Genomic DNA, 16,985 nt, shown 5'->3' with positions numbered 1-16,985 from the left:
CCGCTGCTGGCAGCTCTGAGAAGCTAGCATGGTTGGTGCTGCTAAGCCCTTAACCGCAGTTAGAGTGACCTCTGGGGTGGAGGGGATGAGGGACTAGAGTTAGACAGACTCCCTGGTAGGCAGACAGAGAGGGAGAGGGGCCATGCCTAGGTAGTAAAGACGGTGAACTTCCAAGATGGCGGCTTCTTCCTCACCCTCTCAACCCAAGACAAAAGCCTGGAAGCTTAAAACAAAGGCCTTGCAGGTTTTTTCTCCTGCCAGTAGAGCCTCTACTGACAGGATGGCTTGGCAAGTTCAAGACCAGAGCTGGACATGTTTATGCAACAGTTGTGGACCAGTCACCCACCCGGTCATCCTTCAGACTGACCAACTCTAAATTAGGGCAGGGAAATCCTTCAGACTTAAACCTTCCCAGCCCTCAGTGAGAGGCTGGGGCTTCAGCTTCCTGACTTCCCTCTCTGCTCTGTGGAGGGTCTTTATCTCTGTGTGCCTCGTGTGTGTGTGTGTGTGTGTGTGTGTGTGTGTGTGTGTGTGTGTGTATGTGTGTGTGTGTGTGTGTTTCCTACCCCCGATAAAAGCGTTTCAAAAACAGAAATGGAATGAAATAAAGGGAGGGGGACATGAGTGCTCAAGTGTGGAGAAGATTTTTATTGTGGATGTCAGGGAGAAAGCAGGCAGCAGGGAGAGTCCAGGCTGAACGTGGCCACGCCCAGGTTTCTTTGAGAACTAACAAAAAACAAAAACTGGTGCTGTTTGGGGAAGTTTAGGAAGTGTCGTCTTGTTGGAAGAAGTGTGTCACAGGGCTGGCCTATGAGAATCTCCGAGTCTTATTGCTGGTTAAGTGGTGGATCGGTGGCAGAAGAGTCACCAGTCATAGTTACCTTTCTAGAGCTTTATTGAGAGAGAGAGGGAGGGAGGAAGGGAGGGAGGAAGGGAGGGAGGGAGAGAGAGAGAGAGAGAGAGAGAGAGAGAGAGAGAGAGAGAGAGAGAGAAACTGCGGAGGGGGGAATACGGAAGGAGAGAGTGAGGAAAGAGAACACAGAGAGAGCACGCCCGCTTTTAGGCTGGGTCATAGGCTGGTGACGTAATTAAGGACAGAATCCTTACACTTATGCCGTTGCCATTTCACTCTCTCTACTTCCTGCGTGTGGTCCCAGACGTGAGTCCTCAGCTTCCTGCTCCAGCTGCCACTTGCTGTCACACTTTCCCGCCATGATAGGCTCTCACCCTCTGGAACTGTGAGTCTAAGTGACTCTTCCTTCTGCTGTAAGTTGCCCTGGTCATGGTGCTGTATCACAGCAACAGAAAGATAACTACTACACACCCTTAAGGCTCCATATCCTACCATGAAGATGCTTGTACATCCATGTTCACAATAACCAGGAAATGCAATCAGCCTGGATGTCCATCAGCTGACGAATGGATCATGAAAATGTGGCACACACACACACAGTGGGATTCTGTTCAGTTATAAAAGAAAATGAAATTAAGAAATTTGTAGGCACCGGGTGGTGGTGGCTCACACCTTTAATTCCAGCACAGAGGTAGGCAGATCTCTGTGAGTTCGAGTATAGCCTGGTTTACAGAGTGAGTTCCAGGACAGCCAGGGCTGTTACACAGAGAAACCCTGTCTTGAAAAACAAAACAATGAACAATAACAATAAAAAGAAATGTATAGGAAAATGGATGAAACTAGGAAAAAAATTATACTGAGATAACCCAGATATAGAAATATCATCACACTGTGCTCTCTCTCATCTGTGGATCCCAGCTTTGAAATTATAGCTGTATGTGTTTCACTTCAAGTGTCTGTCTGTAAAGGCCAGAAAGCCAGAAAGGGCACAGGAGACGGGGAGGAGAGTGGCTTTAATGGGAGGAATAGTAAAACACATGATATTAAAGTAGAGGGGAGAACACAGGGGCTAAAGGTTTAAATGGGGATGGGGGCAGTGGATATGGTGAAGGGTGGGGTGCAGGTTAACCAAGACTAAGGATGTATGAAAAATCCTTATGGAAACTCACTACTTTGTAAATCTAAAAAAAAGGGGGGGCATTTAAATGGAGTTCTCCACATGGGGATACTGTTACTCCAAGAAGACACGTGTTATTAAACAAAAACCTCAGGGCAAGGTGTGTGTTATGGTCAAGGAGACCTCAGAACCCCCCCCTCCCGCCCCAAACAACACAGACCATTGCTAGTACTCTTGGTTGCACACCATAAGTAAATGGTGGACTCTATTGCTGAAGATCCCGCACATTTTGGTTGCAGGATGTAGAGGAGTCAACCCAGAACTGACTGGGACTACCTCCCTGCTGGCTGCCTTTCTAGGAAGGTGTCACACCGGAGAGAAAAGGATACTGGTGGTTTTACCTATCGCCGGATCCCCGCAATACTGACCTGAAGGCAAGATGTGCCCACAGATGCGGTAGTCATGCATGCACGTTATGGGGTAACCAGCCACTTCCTTATTGGACTTGAGGCCTGATACTGGAATCCTGTTCAAAAGCCCAAAGCTAGGGAGGCCGTAGGCCCTTAGTAAAAAGGAACCGACCACTGCCATTTGCCAAATGGAAATATTCTAAATATGTATGTTTGCACACATCGATCAGCGCTGCTCCAACCTCAGTCAGAGGAGCTTCTCTTTGTGGTGGACTGCAGTGAATTCGGAGACTGACAGCAGAGAGTGAGCAACTGTCTCAGTCTTAAACGGGACATCTATATTAACCCCTGTCCTCCCCTCCACCCTAAGGCTCGGAGATACCAAAGAAGAGAGGGCTGGAAAGATGTACGAGCTGGAGGAGTGCTGCTAAGTGCTGTCGTCTGGATACGCTGTGGTCTGGACACACCATGACCCATGCACTCATGAACTCACAGCAGCGGTGGTGATGTGCAGAAGATCTGCACAAGATCAGGCCAGGCTGCATTCCTGCATAGCCTGGGAAGAGACTCAGGAAGCTCCACCCCCATCTGAGGAGCTCTTGGTAACTGACAGCTGCTGGTGGGGGCCAGTTACTTTTCTTCTGGGGTGTGGCCTCTGGTAGGCTGCCCATGCACCAGTGGGCTGTACGACATCTATGTGCATGTAGGATGAACTAATTGGACTCAGTGAGTTAATAATAATAATAATAATAATAATAATAATAATAATAATAATAAAGAGGACATGAAGGTGAAAAGGGAGCTTGTTTGGAAAGGGTCCAGGGAAGAGGTAGGGGTGTGTGTGTGTGTGTGTGTGTGTGTGTAGTGGATTTTATTAAGAAACATTGTATGCTTGCATCCAATTGTCAAAAAACTAAATACAATTTAAAAAAAAAAAAAAGGTTTTGAGATGGCTCTTCACAAGTTTGTAGCAGAGAAAAAGTCCCTGGGAGGGAAAAAAACCATGCCCCACCCACCAGGGGACTTGCAGAGCCCCAGATGATGAGGAAGATGGGAAGCTAGCAGGCACCAGGGACATACCCTGGGAGAGGGTAGCAAGATGCACAGGGTCACATGCAGCACAGTGGCATCGTGCTGCTCTGCACATAGAGGATGCTCCGTCAAAGTAGGTAATGGGATGGAATGGACCAATAGCTTCCCTGGTCTGCTGCAGCTGCCCACTCTCCTGTTTCCTACACCCCTCCTCTCTGCCCACCCTGCCCGGGGCCCTGAAGACCGCCACTGCTCTTATGGGGTCAGTGCGGTCCTGGGCTCCATTAGGAGCGTCTTTCTGCTGTGCCAGGTGCATCCACGTGGCTTCACGCTCTCCGTCCCCCTCCTCCTCCCTGTCCTTATCTTTCCCTTTCGTCTCCATGGAGACTCGCCGCCTCGGCTTGCCTGCATCCCAGCCTCTGCCAGGGATTCTGAGCTGGGCTGGGTGGTTCATCCCTCCTCCGAAGCCCTGGTACCCGCAGCCCTGTCTCCTCCCCCTGGGGTGAATCCACCCTCCTTTACAGCCTCTTTTTTTTTCTGACCAGCTCATTTGTTCTCCAGCGCTGACAGCTAGGCAGAGCCTCTGAGGAGCCCATCCCCCTGCTCCACTCTCCACCTGCTCCGCTAGCCCTCTGGGTGAAAGGCTGTCCTACCGGCAAACGGCCTCCGTGGGCTTCCTCTCTGAGCATCGGACCCTCTGCCATTCCAGCCTCCCATGCCGAGGCCCACTCTGTCAGTCACTGCTTTTTGTCATCGGCTTGGCAAACGGGCAAGTCTTCAAGCCCTAAAATCTGGGAAGGAGAGTTGGGGGTGGGAAGAAGCCACCTGGGAAGGGGGAGGGTGGCGGCGGCGGCGGAAGGACCCTGGAAACCCGGCAGGAAGATAAGGTCTGGATTCTGTTCTAAATCTGTCCCCTCCCCCTACTCATAGGAGAGCAAACGAAGCTTCATGGGAAACAGCAGCAACAGTTGGTGAGCCACGGGGCCTTCTGGGCTGGGATTGGTGCAGTGGGCCTGGCAGGTCAGCTGGCAGAGCTGGTCCAGGAGCACGGATCTCTGCAGTCCAGCAGGCTGGTTGCTGAGCGCTCTGCAGGGCTCTTCCCCGGGAGGAAGCACAAGGCCGGATGGGCCAGGCTGTGCAGGGAGGGACCAGGACAAGCAGGTGGGTGCTACAGATGCTCAGCTCGGAGAGTGCAAGGAATCCTCCGAGAACCTGACCATCTGTTCAGCTGCAGAATGCTGCCTGGGTGCCAGGAAGCTACCGCCTTCTCCTGACTATCCCGGCAGCCGAGACTGTAGTTTGTCCCCCCTTGAGGAAGCTCCGCTGCAAAAAGGCTGGTGCTCTATGGGTTTCCCGAGTATTGGCCCTGGACACCTTGTAAATGAGGTAGTCATCGCTAAGGACTGTCCCCAGCCCCAGCCAGGGCACTGCCAGTCTCTCCTTTGGACCTCACCCACGGCTGCACGGCTGGCATGTGCAGAGCCAGGATTCCCTGAGGGTTGCTCTCACTTAGGATGGCCAGGACCTGGGGTACAAGGAGGTGAGGAATGGGTGGAGCTCATCCTCCAGGTGGCCCTAGGAAGCTGAGGTGGCACAGAGGAGCCTTCATCCCTAAGCTGTCAGCCCTCCAAACCCTGCACCCAACAGGCACCCAACTTTCAGATGATGCCCTATCTTCCAGGTCCCATGCATCATTCCCCAAGCTGGAGCTGGGCCTGGGACAACGTCCCTCCCCACCCCGGGAGCCGCCTACCTGCTCCATCTGTCTGGAAAGGCTTCGAGAGCCCATCTCACTGGACTGTGGTCATGACTTCTGCGTTCGGTGCTTCAGCACACATCGAATCCCGGGATGTGAGCCACCATGCTGCCCCGAGTGCCGGAAAATCTGCAAGCAAAGGAAGGGCCTCCGCAGCCTAGGGGAGAGGATGAAGCTCCTGCCACAGCGGCCGCTGCCCCCTGCACTGCAGGTGAGGGACGTTATCTCTGCACTCAGAGATCTCTGATTAGATCCAAGACGGGGGATTAGCTTTGATCCCTATTCTAAATTGTTAGGAAGGGGCACAGGGTTCCAGTCTGGACACACTTCCAACTTGGGGTCAGTCTCATTTGGGATGCTCAGGGTACCCTTCTCTGTCCCACCCAGGAGACCTGTGCTGTGAGGGCAGAGCGGCTGCTGTTGGTGCGTATCAATGCCTCTGGAGGCCTCATCCTCAGGATGGGGGCCATAAACCGCTGTCTGAAGCATCCCCTGGCCAGGGACACACCCGTCTGTTTACTTGCTGTCCTGGGAGAGCAGCACTCAGGAAAGTCCTTCCTTCTGGACCACTTGCTCAGAGGCTTACCAGGCCTGGTGAGGGCAGGGCTGGCAGGAGGTTGCAGGGAGGCCAAGTGAGAGCCCCAGGTCGGCTCTGGGAGGGAAGCATCATCTCTGGGGATGCAGAATGGACCGCCTGAGACCTTCTTCTTCATCTGCAGGAATCAGGTGACAGTGGCAGGCCCAGAACAGAGGGGTCCCTGCCTGGGGTCAGATGGGGTGCCAATGGTCTTACCAGGGGCATCTGGATGTGGAGTCACCCCTTTCTGCTGGGAAAAGAAGGGAAGAAGGTAAGGGAGAAGAGCAGATGGAAGTCAGCATGGATCAAGGAAGGAAACCAACCGGATGATATAGGGTGGAGGGATGGAGGGGAGAGAGGAAAGAGAGGAGTGAGAAGACATCTCTGGGGTAAGGACAGAGAAAGGAGCTGGGCAAAGCAAGGCAGGCCTAACCCCTTGATTTGTGTCCTCGCTAGGTGGCTGTGTTCTTAGTGGACACAGGAGACGTCATGAGCCCAGAACTGAGCAGGGAAACAAGGGTCAAGCTCTATGCTCTCACCATGATGCTCAGCTCCTACCAGGTGAGAGAGGTGCTCGGGTGGGTTGGCCACCCTGCACACCATTCCCCAGGGTGGCACACACACACACCCCTGCACACCATTCCCCAGGGTGGCACACACACCCCTGCACACCATTCCCCAGGGTGGCACACACACACCCCTGCACACCATTCCCTAGCTCAGCTTCCTCAGAACTGAGAACTTTGCAGATTTGAGTGTCTGGGGTTCATGCAGGTTCTGGAAGGTGCTTCTGGAAAGAGGAAGATGTTCCTAGGGAAGGTGGGCAGGTGGGTTGCTCTAAAGGTGGGATGATGGGCCTCAAGGACAGCTGGAGGCCCGCAGGACCACAAAACTCTCCAGGTCTGCTGGAATCTCCAGGTCTGCTGGAAGATGGCTCGCACCTAGGCTGAAAGGCTCAGGCCTGACTGGGCCTGTGCTCTGGGATAAAGGCCGCTCAGGAGCTCCTCACAGAACCCTTCCTACTTCTGCAAATCTTCTTGCATCTTCCTGTTTTCCTCCATTCCAGATTCTGAACACCTCCCAAGAGCTGAAGGACACAGACCTGGGCTACCTAGAGGTGAGGCAGCCTCTGGTGTGAAGTTATCACACTCTGACCACAAGGCGGTCAAAGGGAACGCACGCCTTCCCATTCAGGCTTAGGATTTCATGACACTTGAACTGGCTTAGTAGGGCTTCAGGACAGATAGTTGAGCATGAGGTGCCTGGTTTGGGGAGAGGTAAGAGAATCTTCAAGCCAGAGGCAGGGAGCTTGGCTCCCCTAGTGGTCCAGGGTGACTAGAGAGAAGGCTTGGGAGGCAGCCCAACCCTAAAACTCTCTGTACCCTTTCCCAGATGTTCGTTCACGTGGCGGAGGTGATGGGCAAGCATTATGGGATGGTGCCAATCCAGGTGAGACACCTCTTTCTGGACTTGTCAGTCCAGATACTGCCAAACCCAGCTTCTGGAGTCAGGACCCCTTTCTCTTCCAGCATCTGGACCTCTTAGTTCGTGACTCTTCCCATCACAATAAGTCAGGGCCAGGGCACGTGGGTGACATACTCCAGGTAAGAAGTGCAGAGGGAAGAGACTGATGCCAGGGCAGCAGGTGAGGGAGGCTGGGTGGCGTCCCAGAAGTGTGTCTACAGGCGGAGGCTGCTCCCTTGGCTCACAACTCTCCACAATCCATCTTTCAGAAGCTGTCCGGCAAATACCCCAAGGTCCAGGAGCTGCTCCTAGGGAAACGGGCCCGCTGTTACCTCCTGCCTGCTCCTGAGAGACAGTGGGTAAACAAAGGCCAAGCAAGCCCAAGAGGCAGTAAGTGTTCCAGGGGTGGAGACCTCCCTGACATTGCTTCCCAGCTTTGGCCCAGTCTCTCCCAGCCCCAGGCTCCTCAGCCCGAGGAATCTCTTTCTCAGACACAGAAGATGACTTCTCCCACCTCTTCCGGGCCTACATCTCGGATGTGCTGAGCACAGCACCCCAGCATGCCAAGAGCCGCTGCCAGGGCTACTGGAGTGAGGGGCGTGCCATGGCCAGAGGGGACAGACGCCTGCTCACTGGGCAGCAGCTGGCGCAGGAGATCAAGGTGTGAAAACTTCCGGGGGACCCTGGCCTCCGCAGCAGCCGGCAGGCGCGCGCTTGCTTTCCCTGACCTGGGTGGGATGTCTCTGCAGAACCTCTCGGGCTGGATGGGGAAAACCGGGCCCAGTTTCAGCTCTCCAGATGAGGTAAGGAGCTCCTCCCCTCGGGGAGGATGGGGTCAAGGAGAGAGATCTGGGGTAAGGGTCTGCATACCCTGGGAGTGGAGATGAGGAACTGGTAGTGTTCTGGCTGAGGAGGAAAAAGGGAGGCAGCTTGGGTTTTCCCACGGACAGATGGCTGCTCAGCTTCATGACCTGAGGAAAGTGGAAGCTGCCAAGAAGGAGTTTGAGGAATACGTGAGGCAGCAGGTGAGCCCCAGGGTCTGCAGGGGAGGCTGCGCCAGAGAGGCTGCCCGGGTGCCCAGTTGGACCACCTCCTTCCCTTCCCACTGCCACAGGATATGGCCACTAAGCGCATCTTCTCTGCGCTCCGAGTCCTGCCTGACACCATGCGGAACCTCCTCTCCACCCAGAAGGATGCCATCTTGGCCCGTCATGGTGTGGCCTTGTTGTGCAAGGAGAGAGAGCAGACCCTGGAGGCCCTGGAAGCCGAGCTGCAGGCGGAGGCCAAGGCCTTCATGGACTCCTACACCATGCGCTTCTGTGGCCACCTGGCCGCCGTCGGGGGCGCTGTAGGTGCTGGGCTCATGGGCCTGGCAGGGGGCGTGGTGGGTGCAGGCATGGCGGCAGCAGCATTGGCTGCGGAGGCTGGGATGGTGGCCGCTGGGGCAGCGGTGGGGGCCACGGGGGCTGCTGTAGTTGGGGGTGGCGTGGGTGCTGGCCTGGCTGCTACCGTGGGCTGCATGGAGAAAGAGGAAGATGAGAGGGTCCAGGGGGGAGACCGAGAGCCCCTTCTCCAGGAAGAATAACAGCTAGGAGACGCTGAAGGGCGAAAGAGATGAAGGGCAAGGGGAAGGATGTGGACATGCCAGGGATTCGGAGGGGACCACATCATAGTGGCCCTGTTGAGTGCCCCATGTCATTCACTGGCTGAGCTGGGGATTTAAGCTGAGTCCAGGAACCTGACGGGGCTTTCTGGCCAGGAGGCTGTGCTTGGGGTGCAGTAGACAGGATGTGAAGCCTGTTTCCGGCTGTGGATAATTGCTACTCACTGGAGCCCAGGATCTCCCACCATAAATAAGGCTCCACTCGCCCCACCCTACTCCAGTGTATTTCCCCGGAGGGCCCTGGCCTGGAAATATATCCCTCGATCCAGAGCCCTGTCCTTTTTACAGTTGGGACAGGTCCCAGTATGACTGACTTTGGAGCTGGGGGCCCTAACAGGGAGGAAGAGGACGGACCACAGGACAGAGATGGGTACTGACGGACTGAGGGATATAACCCTGGAGCAGCGACTTGGTCCCAAAACTGCTCCAGAAGGACAGGCGGGGCCGGCCTCGCTGCTCTTCAGCGGGGTGTCCAGATGTGTGTCCTGAACCGCCCCGTACCCCAGTCTCCTGCAGTCCTCCTGGGCCTGGGCCCCATGCCAAGCCCATTTGGATGGATCAAGTCGGATTAAATGCCAAAGAACCACACCTCTGATTGCAGTCTGCTAAGGCAGTCGACCAGGTTCTGCCAGCGTCTGGTAGGGGAAAACAGAGGAAATGAGTTCAGTCCTTAAACAAGGCCCCTCTCCCTTGAGCTGTGGGCCCTCTGTGCCACGTTGTAAGACCTCCTTGATGTAGCTCTTCACAACAAGCCCCCAGGGAGCCTCTCTCAGGGGGGGGGGGGGAGATGGAAATTTCTAAGGAGACCTCTGGGCTATTAAACTGTAAAGGATGTTGGGCACACGACCCTTTATTTTATATAAGAATAAAATGTGTGTGTGAGTGGCAGCTTCTCAGTGTGTAATTGAAATGAGAATTTGGGGTGGGAGGAAGTGACGAAGAGTTCCATTATCAGAGCGTGGTGGTGGGGACGGGGACACTGAAATTGGAAGTGATCTGAGGAGTACCATGCCCTGGCTTGGTGGTGGCAGGAGCCTTTGGCCAAGGGCCAAGTACACAGCCACCTTTGCAAGGACTTTGGGTCCAGTCCTCGTGTTGGTCCCCCGAGAAGCTGACTCTGCGGACTCCATCAGTAGGGAGCCGACATCTGTTCCAGCGGGAGACAAAAGAGCCATGACAGGGAGGCCTCGGTCAGACTGGAAAAAGAGAGAAGCCAGGATCCACTGTGCAGGGCTAGCCAGTGGGTTACACTGGATTCTCCCCCCAGTCACACCTCCAATCTCAGAATTGCAACATGCTCGCTCTGTCCAAACCCTGCATCTGACAGATGCACAACCAAGACAGAGTCTCAAATAAGACTGTCCAGCTGGCTAGTGGAGAAACAGGGGCTCTGACGTCCAGGCTGGCGTTAATATACAGACATTGGAAGATGTGCTGTTAAGGGCTTTGCTGAAATCAAGATGTTCCTTTCTGGATGCTTCTGCCGGCAGGCATGTCCAGCTCAGGGAAATTTTGAGGGGCGGCAGAGGACATGGTCTGGGACTGGAGGATAAAATACCCAATGTAGGAAAATCCCAGAGCTGGGAAGGAGGATGGGTGGGGTAGGGGCAAGTGAGGATGACCCTTTTTGGAAGCTGGGCCCTGCGTGGGGACAGGGACTAGACAGTGTGTGGTGTTTGCACAGCAAGGTTTTCTGGGAGCGTCATAGCGTCCTCCTCTGTCATCTGGTAGACACATGAGCTGCAAAGCCTTCCAGAGATTGGGGTTGGCAGGCTCAGGACATAAGGGCCTCTGAGGACTGAGAAGGCGGTGTTGTGTGGTGAGGAGCCCCCTCCCACAGGAACTTGGAGGAAACTCCAAGGTCAACCTCTTTGTACTCACTGAACAGATGGGAGAAGCTAGCTCCGCTAGAGAGACTTCTGTGGGAAAATGAATATTCCAAGGCATTTGTCTTGTGCCTTCTATTTTTCAAAGCATTCCCAAACATCTACTCCTTAAGCTTGGAAACATCAGTAGGAACAACACACATCTGTGTAGAGGAGGACCCAGAAGCCCAGAGGAATGGTGTGTCTCGGCGTCAGCTGAGACAACTAGTGACAGACAAACCAGGACTTGAACCCAAGACCTCTGGTGTCAGACCCCTTGTTCTACAAAGCCCTCACACTTACAAGTCTCTCCAGACCCCCAGGCAGCCTTATGATTCTCACCCCAATTAGGTGGCTTCTGAGTGTGTGTGATTCCATTTCTTCATTCCTATGGTAAAATACCTGAAGCCAAGCACGTTATTTAACTTATAGTTTTGGAGGTCCAAGGGTGTGTGCTGGCATCAGCTTGGCTCTGGTGAGAATCTTGTGGTGCTTGGCATAACGTGGGAGGAGGGTGTATGAGAGGGAGTCCCCATGTGCCAAGACAGGAAGCCAGAGAGAGAGAGGAGGGGGAAGGAAAAGGGGGAGAGGGAGAGGGAGAAGAGGTTTCATAAGAACTTCCACTGAGGGTTGGCTCCCTAGTGACCTGACCTAGGCCCCATTTCTTAAAGGTCTGACAAAGACCAAGTATCCCATTGACCGGCTCTGAGTTACCTTTAAACGACACCCCAAACTAGTACTGGGTTTTCAGCATTGGTTCTGGGATCCACCAGACAGCAACCCAGGCCTCCAAGATTCTCTTGTCATAGGTCTCTGGGTTAGAGATTGCTGTTATACCTTGCAGCCCCTAATTCTGAATTTCCCTAGTCTTGAAGATGGAGGGTCCACAAGACACAGGGAGCCGCATCCTGAAGCCCCATCCCACTGCCCTGCAGGAAGCCACACCATGAGCCCGAATAAATGCTGACTGCCTTGAGTGCATGAGGCCCTGAGCTCATTTGTGGCTTGGTGCTGCTTTCTTAACCAAGGAACAGACCCGTGCTCTTTGGAACGGGGTGTCGGGGTGTCCCTGTAAGACACGCTGACAAACGCTAGTTGGCTGGTGAGCGATAAGGAAACACGGCTCCTGTCGTGACAAACCATTTGCTAACTGCCCACCCAGGAATACTTGAAATCTAGAACTCATGTGGTAGAGGAAGAAGTTTTTAAAAAGTGAAGCCCCTTGCCAACCCAGAATACTCTCTCCACCAATGCGCAAAAAGAAGGAAGGCGATTCCCTTCTCACACACGTTCAATGCACAGGGCTGATCGCGTGTGATCTGGAAATGACAATACAGAGACCAAAAGAAACCCTACCCGTGCTGTGCTTTCGTCTCTGTGGCCAGTACATGAACAGACAGCTGAGAGGACAAGATTGGCTTTTATGGTCTCAGAGAGCCTGGTTCATGGTCACTTGGTCCTGTGTGTTGTGACAGGAGCCCAATGCGCATGACAGCTGTTTGCTTCGTGGCCAACCAAGCAAGAAAAGAGGGTACTGTCTATTGCTGGCTTCCTCTCTCCCCCCGCCCCCATTTTATTATATCTGGGACCTTAGGCCATGGGATGGTCCATCCACATTTAGAGTGGGTCTTTCTCCCTCACTTAAAACTCCCTGAAAGGCCTTTACAGAGATGTGCTTTACTTCTGGCTGATTCTAAACCTAGATAAGTTGACAAAGATGGTCACCCATCACACACTCATCTATACGGCCAGGCAGATGCAGTCTATGGCCCAGGCATGCTCATGGATGAGGCTTGAGGACTCTGCAGCATCATTCACTATGGGAACTTTCACAGTTTCCCGTAAGTTTACCTGGGAAGCCTCAGCTGTCAGAGCACCTAGCTGAAATGCCCTGCTGACAGAGTGATTGCGTGCTGGAACCGCATGGCCCTGGGACACGCAGAAAGACAGTCCTGGGTGAGCCGTTTATTTAACCTTTAAACAGAGTTGTTCAAGTGTCAAAGCCTTGCACATTTGTACGACAAACTATGTAAGTACAACTTGCCCTTTGTTTCCAAAGCCACGCTTGCCTGTCCCTGTCCCTAACAAGGACTGTACCTAGCAAGTCTTTACATGCCACATCTCTCCTGGGAATAAGTTGTCAGTGAGCATGCTTCTATGGCCCAGCACTGGCAGTGCAGGAATACAAAGCAATGTTAGTAAATAATGTACTGACTTTTAATACATTGTAAGTCTTTTTCTTTTCTTTTCTTTTTCTTTTTTTTGTTTTTCAAGACAGAGTTTCTCTATGCAGTTTTGGTGCCTGTCCTGGGTCTTGCTCTGTAGACCAGGCTGGCCTCAAACTCACAGAGATCCACCTGGCTTTGCCTCCTGAGTGCTGGGAGTAAAGGTGTGCGCCGCCCCCGCCGCCGCCGCCGCCTAGCTAAATTGTGAGTCTTAAAGTAATTGAAATCATGAATTCAAGACAGACAGGTTAGAGTTTGGACCAATATCCCCAAAGGCTTACGTGTTAAAGGCTTGTTTCTAGTCTCATGGTATTATTGGAAGGACTTTAAGGCATGGGATCCAGCGGGAGGAAGTTAGGTCACTGAGATGTGCCCTCGAAGGGGATACTGGGACCCCAGCCCCTTCCCTCTTTGCTTCCCTGCCACTGTGAGGTGGGATGTTTGCACACACGCCATGACATACTGCCTCACCATGGGCCCGAGAGCAGTGGGGCCAAGCTCTCACTAAAGCCCCGAACCTTGTTTCCCCCATGAAGCTTTCATCTGAATAAGGTAATTATCTCAAGTTGTCATGGTAACGGAAAAACAACACACAGGCCACCGAGGCTAGCTATGACAGTAACCGAGGGTTTATTAGAATGGCCCACTATCAGCCTAGAGAATACAGAACTGAAGTCCCGTTGGGAACCCCACTCTAGTCCTCCTGCGGAGCTGACTTGTGTGGAGGGCATGAACTCAGTTGGATTATTCTTTTCCTTTGAAAAGAACACTTAAGGAGCCCTCCCCATGTGGGGACAGCCTGCGTTCCCTCCAGAACACCTTTCTGCACACAAAATCTCTGGATTGGTTGATGGGGTGGTAGGCTCCCAAGGAGGACATTTCTAGGTCCTTCTGATTTTATATGTCAAGCTTTGCAGGAAGAGAGAAGTCCTTTAAAGCGCTGAACACGATATGAGAGAATTGGGCTAAATTGGGCACAGAACATGGTCTCAGCCCACATTCATAGCCTGTCAGACAAGCACTCAAAGGAGAGTGCAATGTTTGCCTGTGGGGTGCCTCTCATCTCTAGCAAGGCAAGCGGTGGAGTGTGAGCATCCTTCTCAGGAAGAGCACCGGATGGACCCGTGGAGTCTGATTCATCTGTTCTACTTAAGCGGATGACGAGCGTGTACAGGAGCATCTGACACAACCCGCCTCATTCCTGAACGACAGTGCCCTCAGGCCCCCTGGGCATCCTCTATACCACAAGGAGACCTAATCTCTTACCTGTCATAGCTTTGCTCCCATGGAGTCCACCTAGCTCCAAGTCCCTGGCCAAGGAAGGGACAGAGGAGAGCCTTTTGTAGCACCTTGTGCTAAGAACCCATGCATGTCAGGAACCTGCTGACGGGCATCAGGCCTCTTAGCATTGTTGTTGATTGGGGAGAGGGGTACTGAGAAAGGATCTCACTCTTTAGCCCAAGCTGGACTGGAGCTCACTGTGTAGCCCAGGCTTACCTTGAACTCTTGGTGATCCTCCTTCTTTGGTTTCCCAAATGCTGAGATTACAGACATGAGCCTCCATGCATGGCCTCTAACACATCTTTGGCTATGCCACCTGCCCCACATAGTGGAGAACAGTGAGGGTGCTTTAAACCCCCTCCCGAGGTGAGTCTGAACACCACGACGTGGGGACAAGTTATGATTGTTAGCTAACCCCTGTGGCCCAGCTGAGGTCTCTTAGAGCTTTTCTTGGTCCATAGTTCCTAAAATGAACCAAAGTTTCTCGTCATATTAAAAGTGAGGTTTTAAGTATGAGGGCTGTCCTGCGGCTTAGAAATGTCACTGTTTTGCCCAGGTAAATTCCAGAGGCTGTGAGCTGCGAGGCCTTGAGTGGCTTTTATTTTTGGAGACATTTTAGTTCTCATCAAAGTCTGGTAAACCTCTATTTTCCAACTTTTCTCTGTTGCATGACAGACCCATACAGACGTTTATCAGTGTGGAGATTTTGTCAGTGGTTAGAGGGATGGGGGAGGGGTCACAGCTCTGTTCTGTCTCCCATAGCAGCTTGAGGTGTTCCGCCTCAATTTTGGGGTGGGTTAGTATGAAGCAGAGTTGGGTCTAGTAAAGGTATTTTAATATGGATTTTAAGCACGAGGTTAGGAGAAAGAGAGGTATACCCCCAGAACATGGGTGTGGGTGTCTCTAGGAGAATTTGAGGGCCCCCTGCATTCTTTGCCTGTGGGTATCTGATTGGTCTGGCAATGTGAAGCTGCTATCTGTAAAGAATCATTAAGGAACTCAAGTGAGGTCCCTGTGTGGCTCCTGAGGGGACCCCCAGGACTGCAATCCACACTGTAAAGATCTGGGCCACAGGGATGCAGGGAGCAGGTGCAGCCACCAAGAGTCTTGTTGGAGTTGCCCAGAAAATGTCTGGGGAAAGGAATCAGGCCTGGCCCAAAGTCAGACTCAGTCATGAGCCCGGCTCGTTGCTATTTTGAAGTAAACTATGTACATGTAAAGGAATAGTCTCCCATTTCCTGCGCCCTTTGCAGCGAATGTATAGAGCAGGGATTCTTGCTTTGGCTGGTGAGGCGTTTCCAGCAGACTACTGGATGAGGGGCTTTTCCCCCTGCCCATGTCCCCGTAATTTTCTGTGTCTTCCTAGCCTGCCTCAGGTTTGTTTTAAGTCCTGGCTCCAGCATGACTGCCCTAGTAGGCTTCTTGGAGTCAGTTTATACTGATCAAATTCCAGGCCAGCCTGAAGCTCCGGGATCTCACCAGCAGTAACCACAAATGTGAGGCCTCAAACTGGTCACTGCTTCCACATGATTCCACATGTGACCCGTCAGAATAATTGAAAGATTTTTAAAAAATATTTATTTTATTTGTATGGGTATTTTGCCTGCACCCATATGCAGATCCCCTGGAACTGGAGTCATAGACAGTTGTGAGCTGCCATGTGGGTGCTGGGAATTGAACCTGCGTCCTCTAGAGAAGTAGCCAGTGCTCTTAACTGCTGAGTCATTGCTCCGGCCCTTAATTTAAAGTTTTTTATTGGCTGTTATATATGATTTGGGCATGATAGGGAATGAGGCAATTCCTTATTCTATAAATTGCTCTGACCTTTGAAGCTTTTCTTGTTTTCAGAGCTGAGGACCAAACCCAGGGCCTTGCGCTTGCTAGGCAAGTGCTCTACCACTGAGCTAAATCCCCAACCCCATTTTTCCCCTCATTCTTCATTATCTTTGTGTGAATTTTTCAATCCGCAGGCAGGATGACTCACTCTTTCATCTGCTCGTTCAAATTTGAGTTGTGCTCCAATTTCAGTTCCTGGACACGTGTGTGTGTGTGTGTGTGTGTGTGTGTGTGTGTGTGTGTGTGTATGTGTATGTACGTGTGGATGTGTGTGGATGTGTAGATGTGTATGGGTGTGTGTGGATGTGTGTGTATGGGTGGATGTGTGTGTGTGTGTGTATGTGTATGTGTGTGTGTATGTGTGTGTGTGTGTGTATGTGTGTGTGTGTGTGTGTTCTGATAGGATCTCTAACTGAATCTGGAGCTCACTGTTTGGGTTAGACTGGCTGGCAAGCCCCAGGATCTGCCTGCCTCCGCTCCCCAGCACTGGAGTTATGGGCATACACGGCCATGTCTGGCTTTTACATGGGTTCTGGGGAACCAGTCCCAGGCTGTCCTACTGGCACAGCGAACACTTTACCCACTGAGCTCTCTCTTGAGCTCCCAAACACAGTTTCTAATGTTCATCTTTTTTAGTTGTGTCTCTGCCTGGGTTTAATGCATCCGACTGGGAGGCAGTTTGCTAGCAGCAAATGCCAGCTTTTTTCTCCTTAGCTCCCAAAGGCTCCTCTTCTCCTCAACTTTGGGATAAAAAAGAATCTCGAACCGCTGGACCAATCAGCTATCTGTAGGTGAAGAATACAGAGAAGGGGAAGCCAGTGTGAATGTGACATCCACCATGTGGCCTGAAACCCCTGGGCCAGCTGCTGCCTTCTGTGAAGACAGTGCTTCCCAGTGACTGGCCTG

The 16,985-nt window shown here is 52.5% G+C and overlaps 1 protein-coding gene across 1 annotated transcript; it reads left to right on the top strand.

The window, feature by feature from the left end:
* The first annotated feature begins 3,761 nt into the window (after positions 1–3,761).
* Rnf112 (ring finger protein 112) lies at positions 3,762–9,637 on the top strand. The gene is made up of 15 exons (XM_059269383.1): positions 3,762–3,884; positions 3,974–4,181; positions 4,343–4,383; positions 5,094–5,379; positions 5,556–5,762; positions 5,888–6,016; positions 6,202–6,306; positions 6,812–6,862; positions 7,138–7,194; positions 7,275–7,349; positions 7,479–7,599; positions 7,701–7,870; positions 7,959–8,012; positions 8,160–8,234; positions 8,324–9,637. Exons 2-15 carry the CDS (start codon positions 4,128–4,130, stop codon positions 8,792–8,794), a joined length of 1,896 nt encoding a protein of 631 aa, XP_059125366.1. The 5' UTR covers positions 3,762–3,884; positions 3,974–4,127; the 3' UTR covers positions 8,795–9,637.
* The last annotated feature ends 7,348 nt before the right edge of the window (positions 9,638–16,985 follow it).

Source organism: Peromyscus eremicus, chromosome 8a, assembly GCF_949786415.1.
Source record: "Peromyscus eremicus chromosome 8a, PerEre_H2_v1, whole genome shotgun sequence".
In the NCBI taxonomy this organism is placed as follows: Eukaryota; Metazoa; Chordata; class Mammalia; order Rodentia; family Cricetidae; genus Peromyscus; species Peromyscus eremicus.
The sequence above is the reverse complement of the archived record's forward strand: the minus strand, read 5'-3'. Positions and strand labels throughout refer to the sequence as shown.

Bases quoted from the DNA above. Each gene is read 5' to 3' on its own strand.
- Rnf112 (XM_059269383.1), top strand. From the start codon at position 4,128: ATGCCGAGGCCCACTCTGTCAGTCACTGCTTTTTGTCATCGGCTTGGC. The intron at 4,182-4,342 runs GCAAGTCTTCAA...CCCTACTCATAG, and splicing joins GTCATCGGCTTGGCAAACGG to GAGAGCAAACGAAGCTTCAT. The intron at 6,307-6,811 runs GTGAGAGAGGTG...CCTCCATTCCAG, and splicing joins TGATGCTCAGCTCCTACCAG to ATTCTGAACACCTCCCAAGA.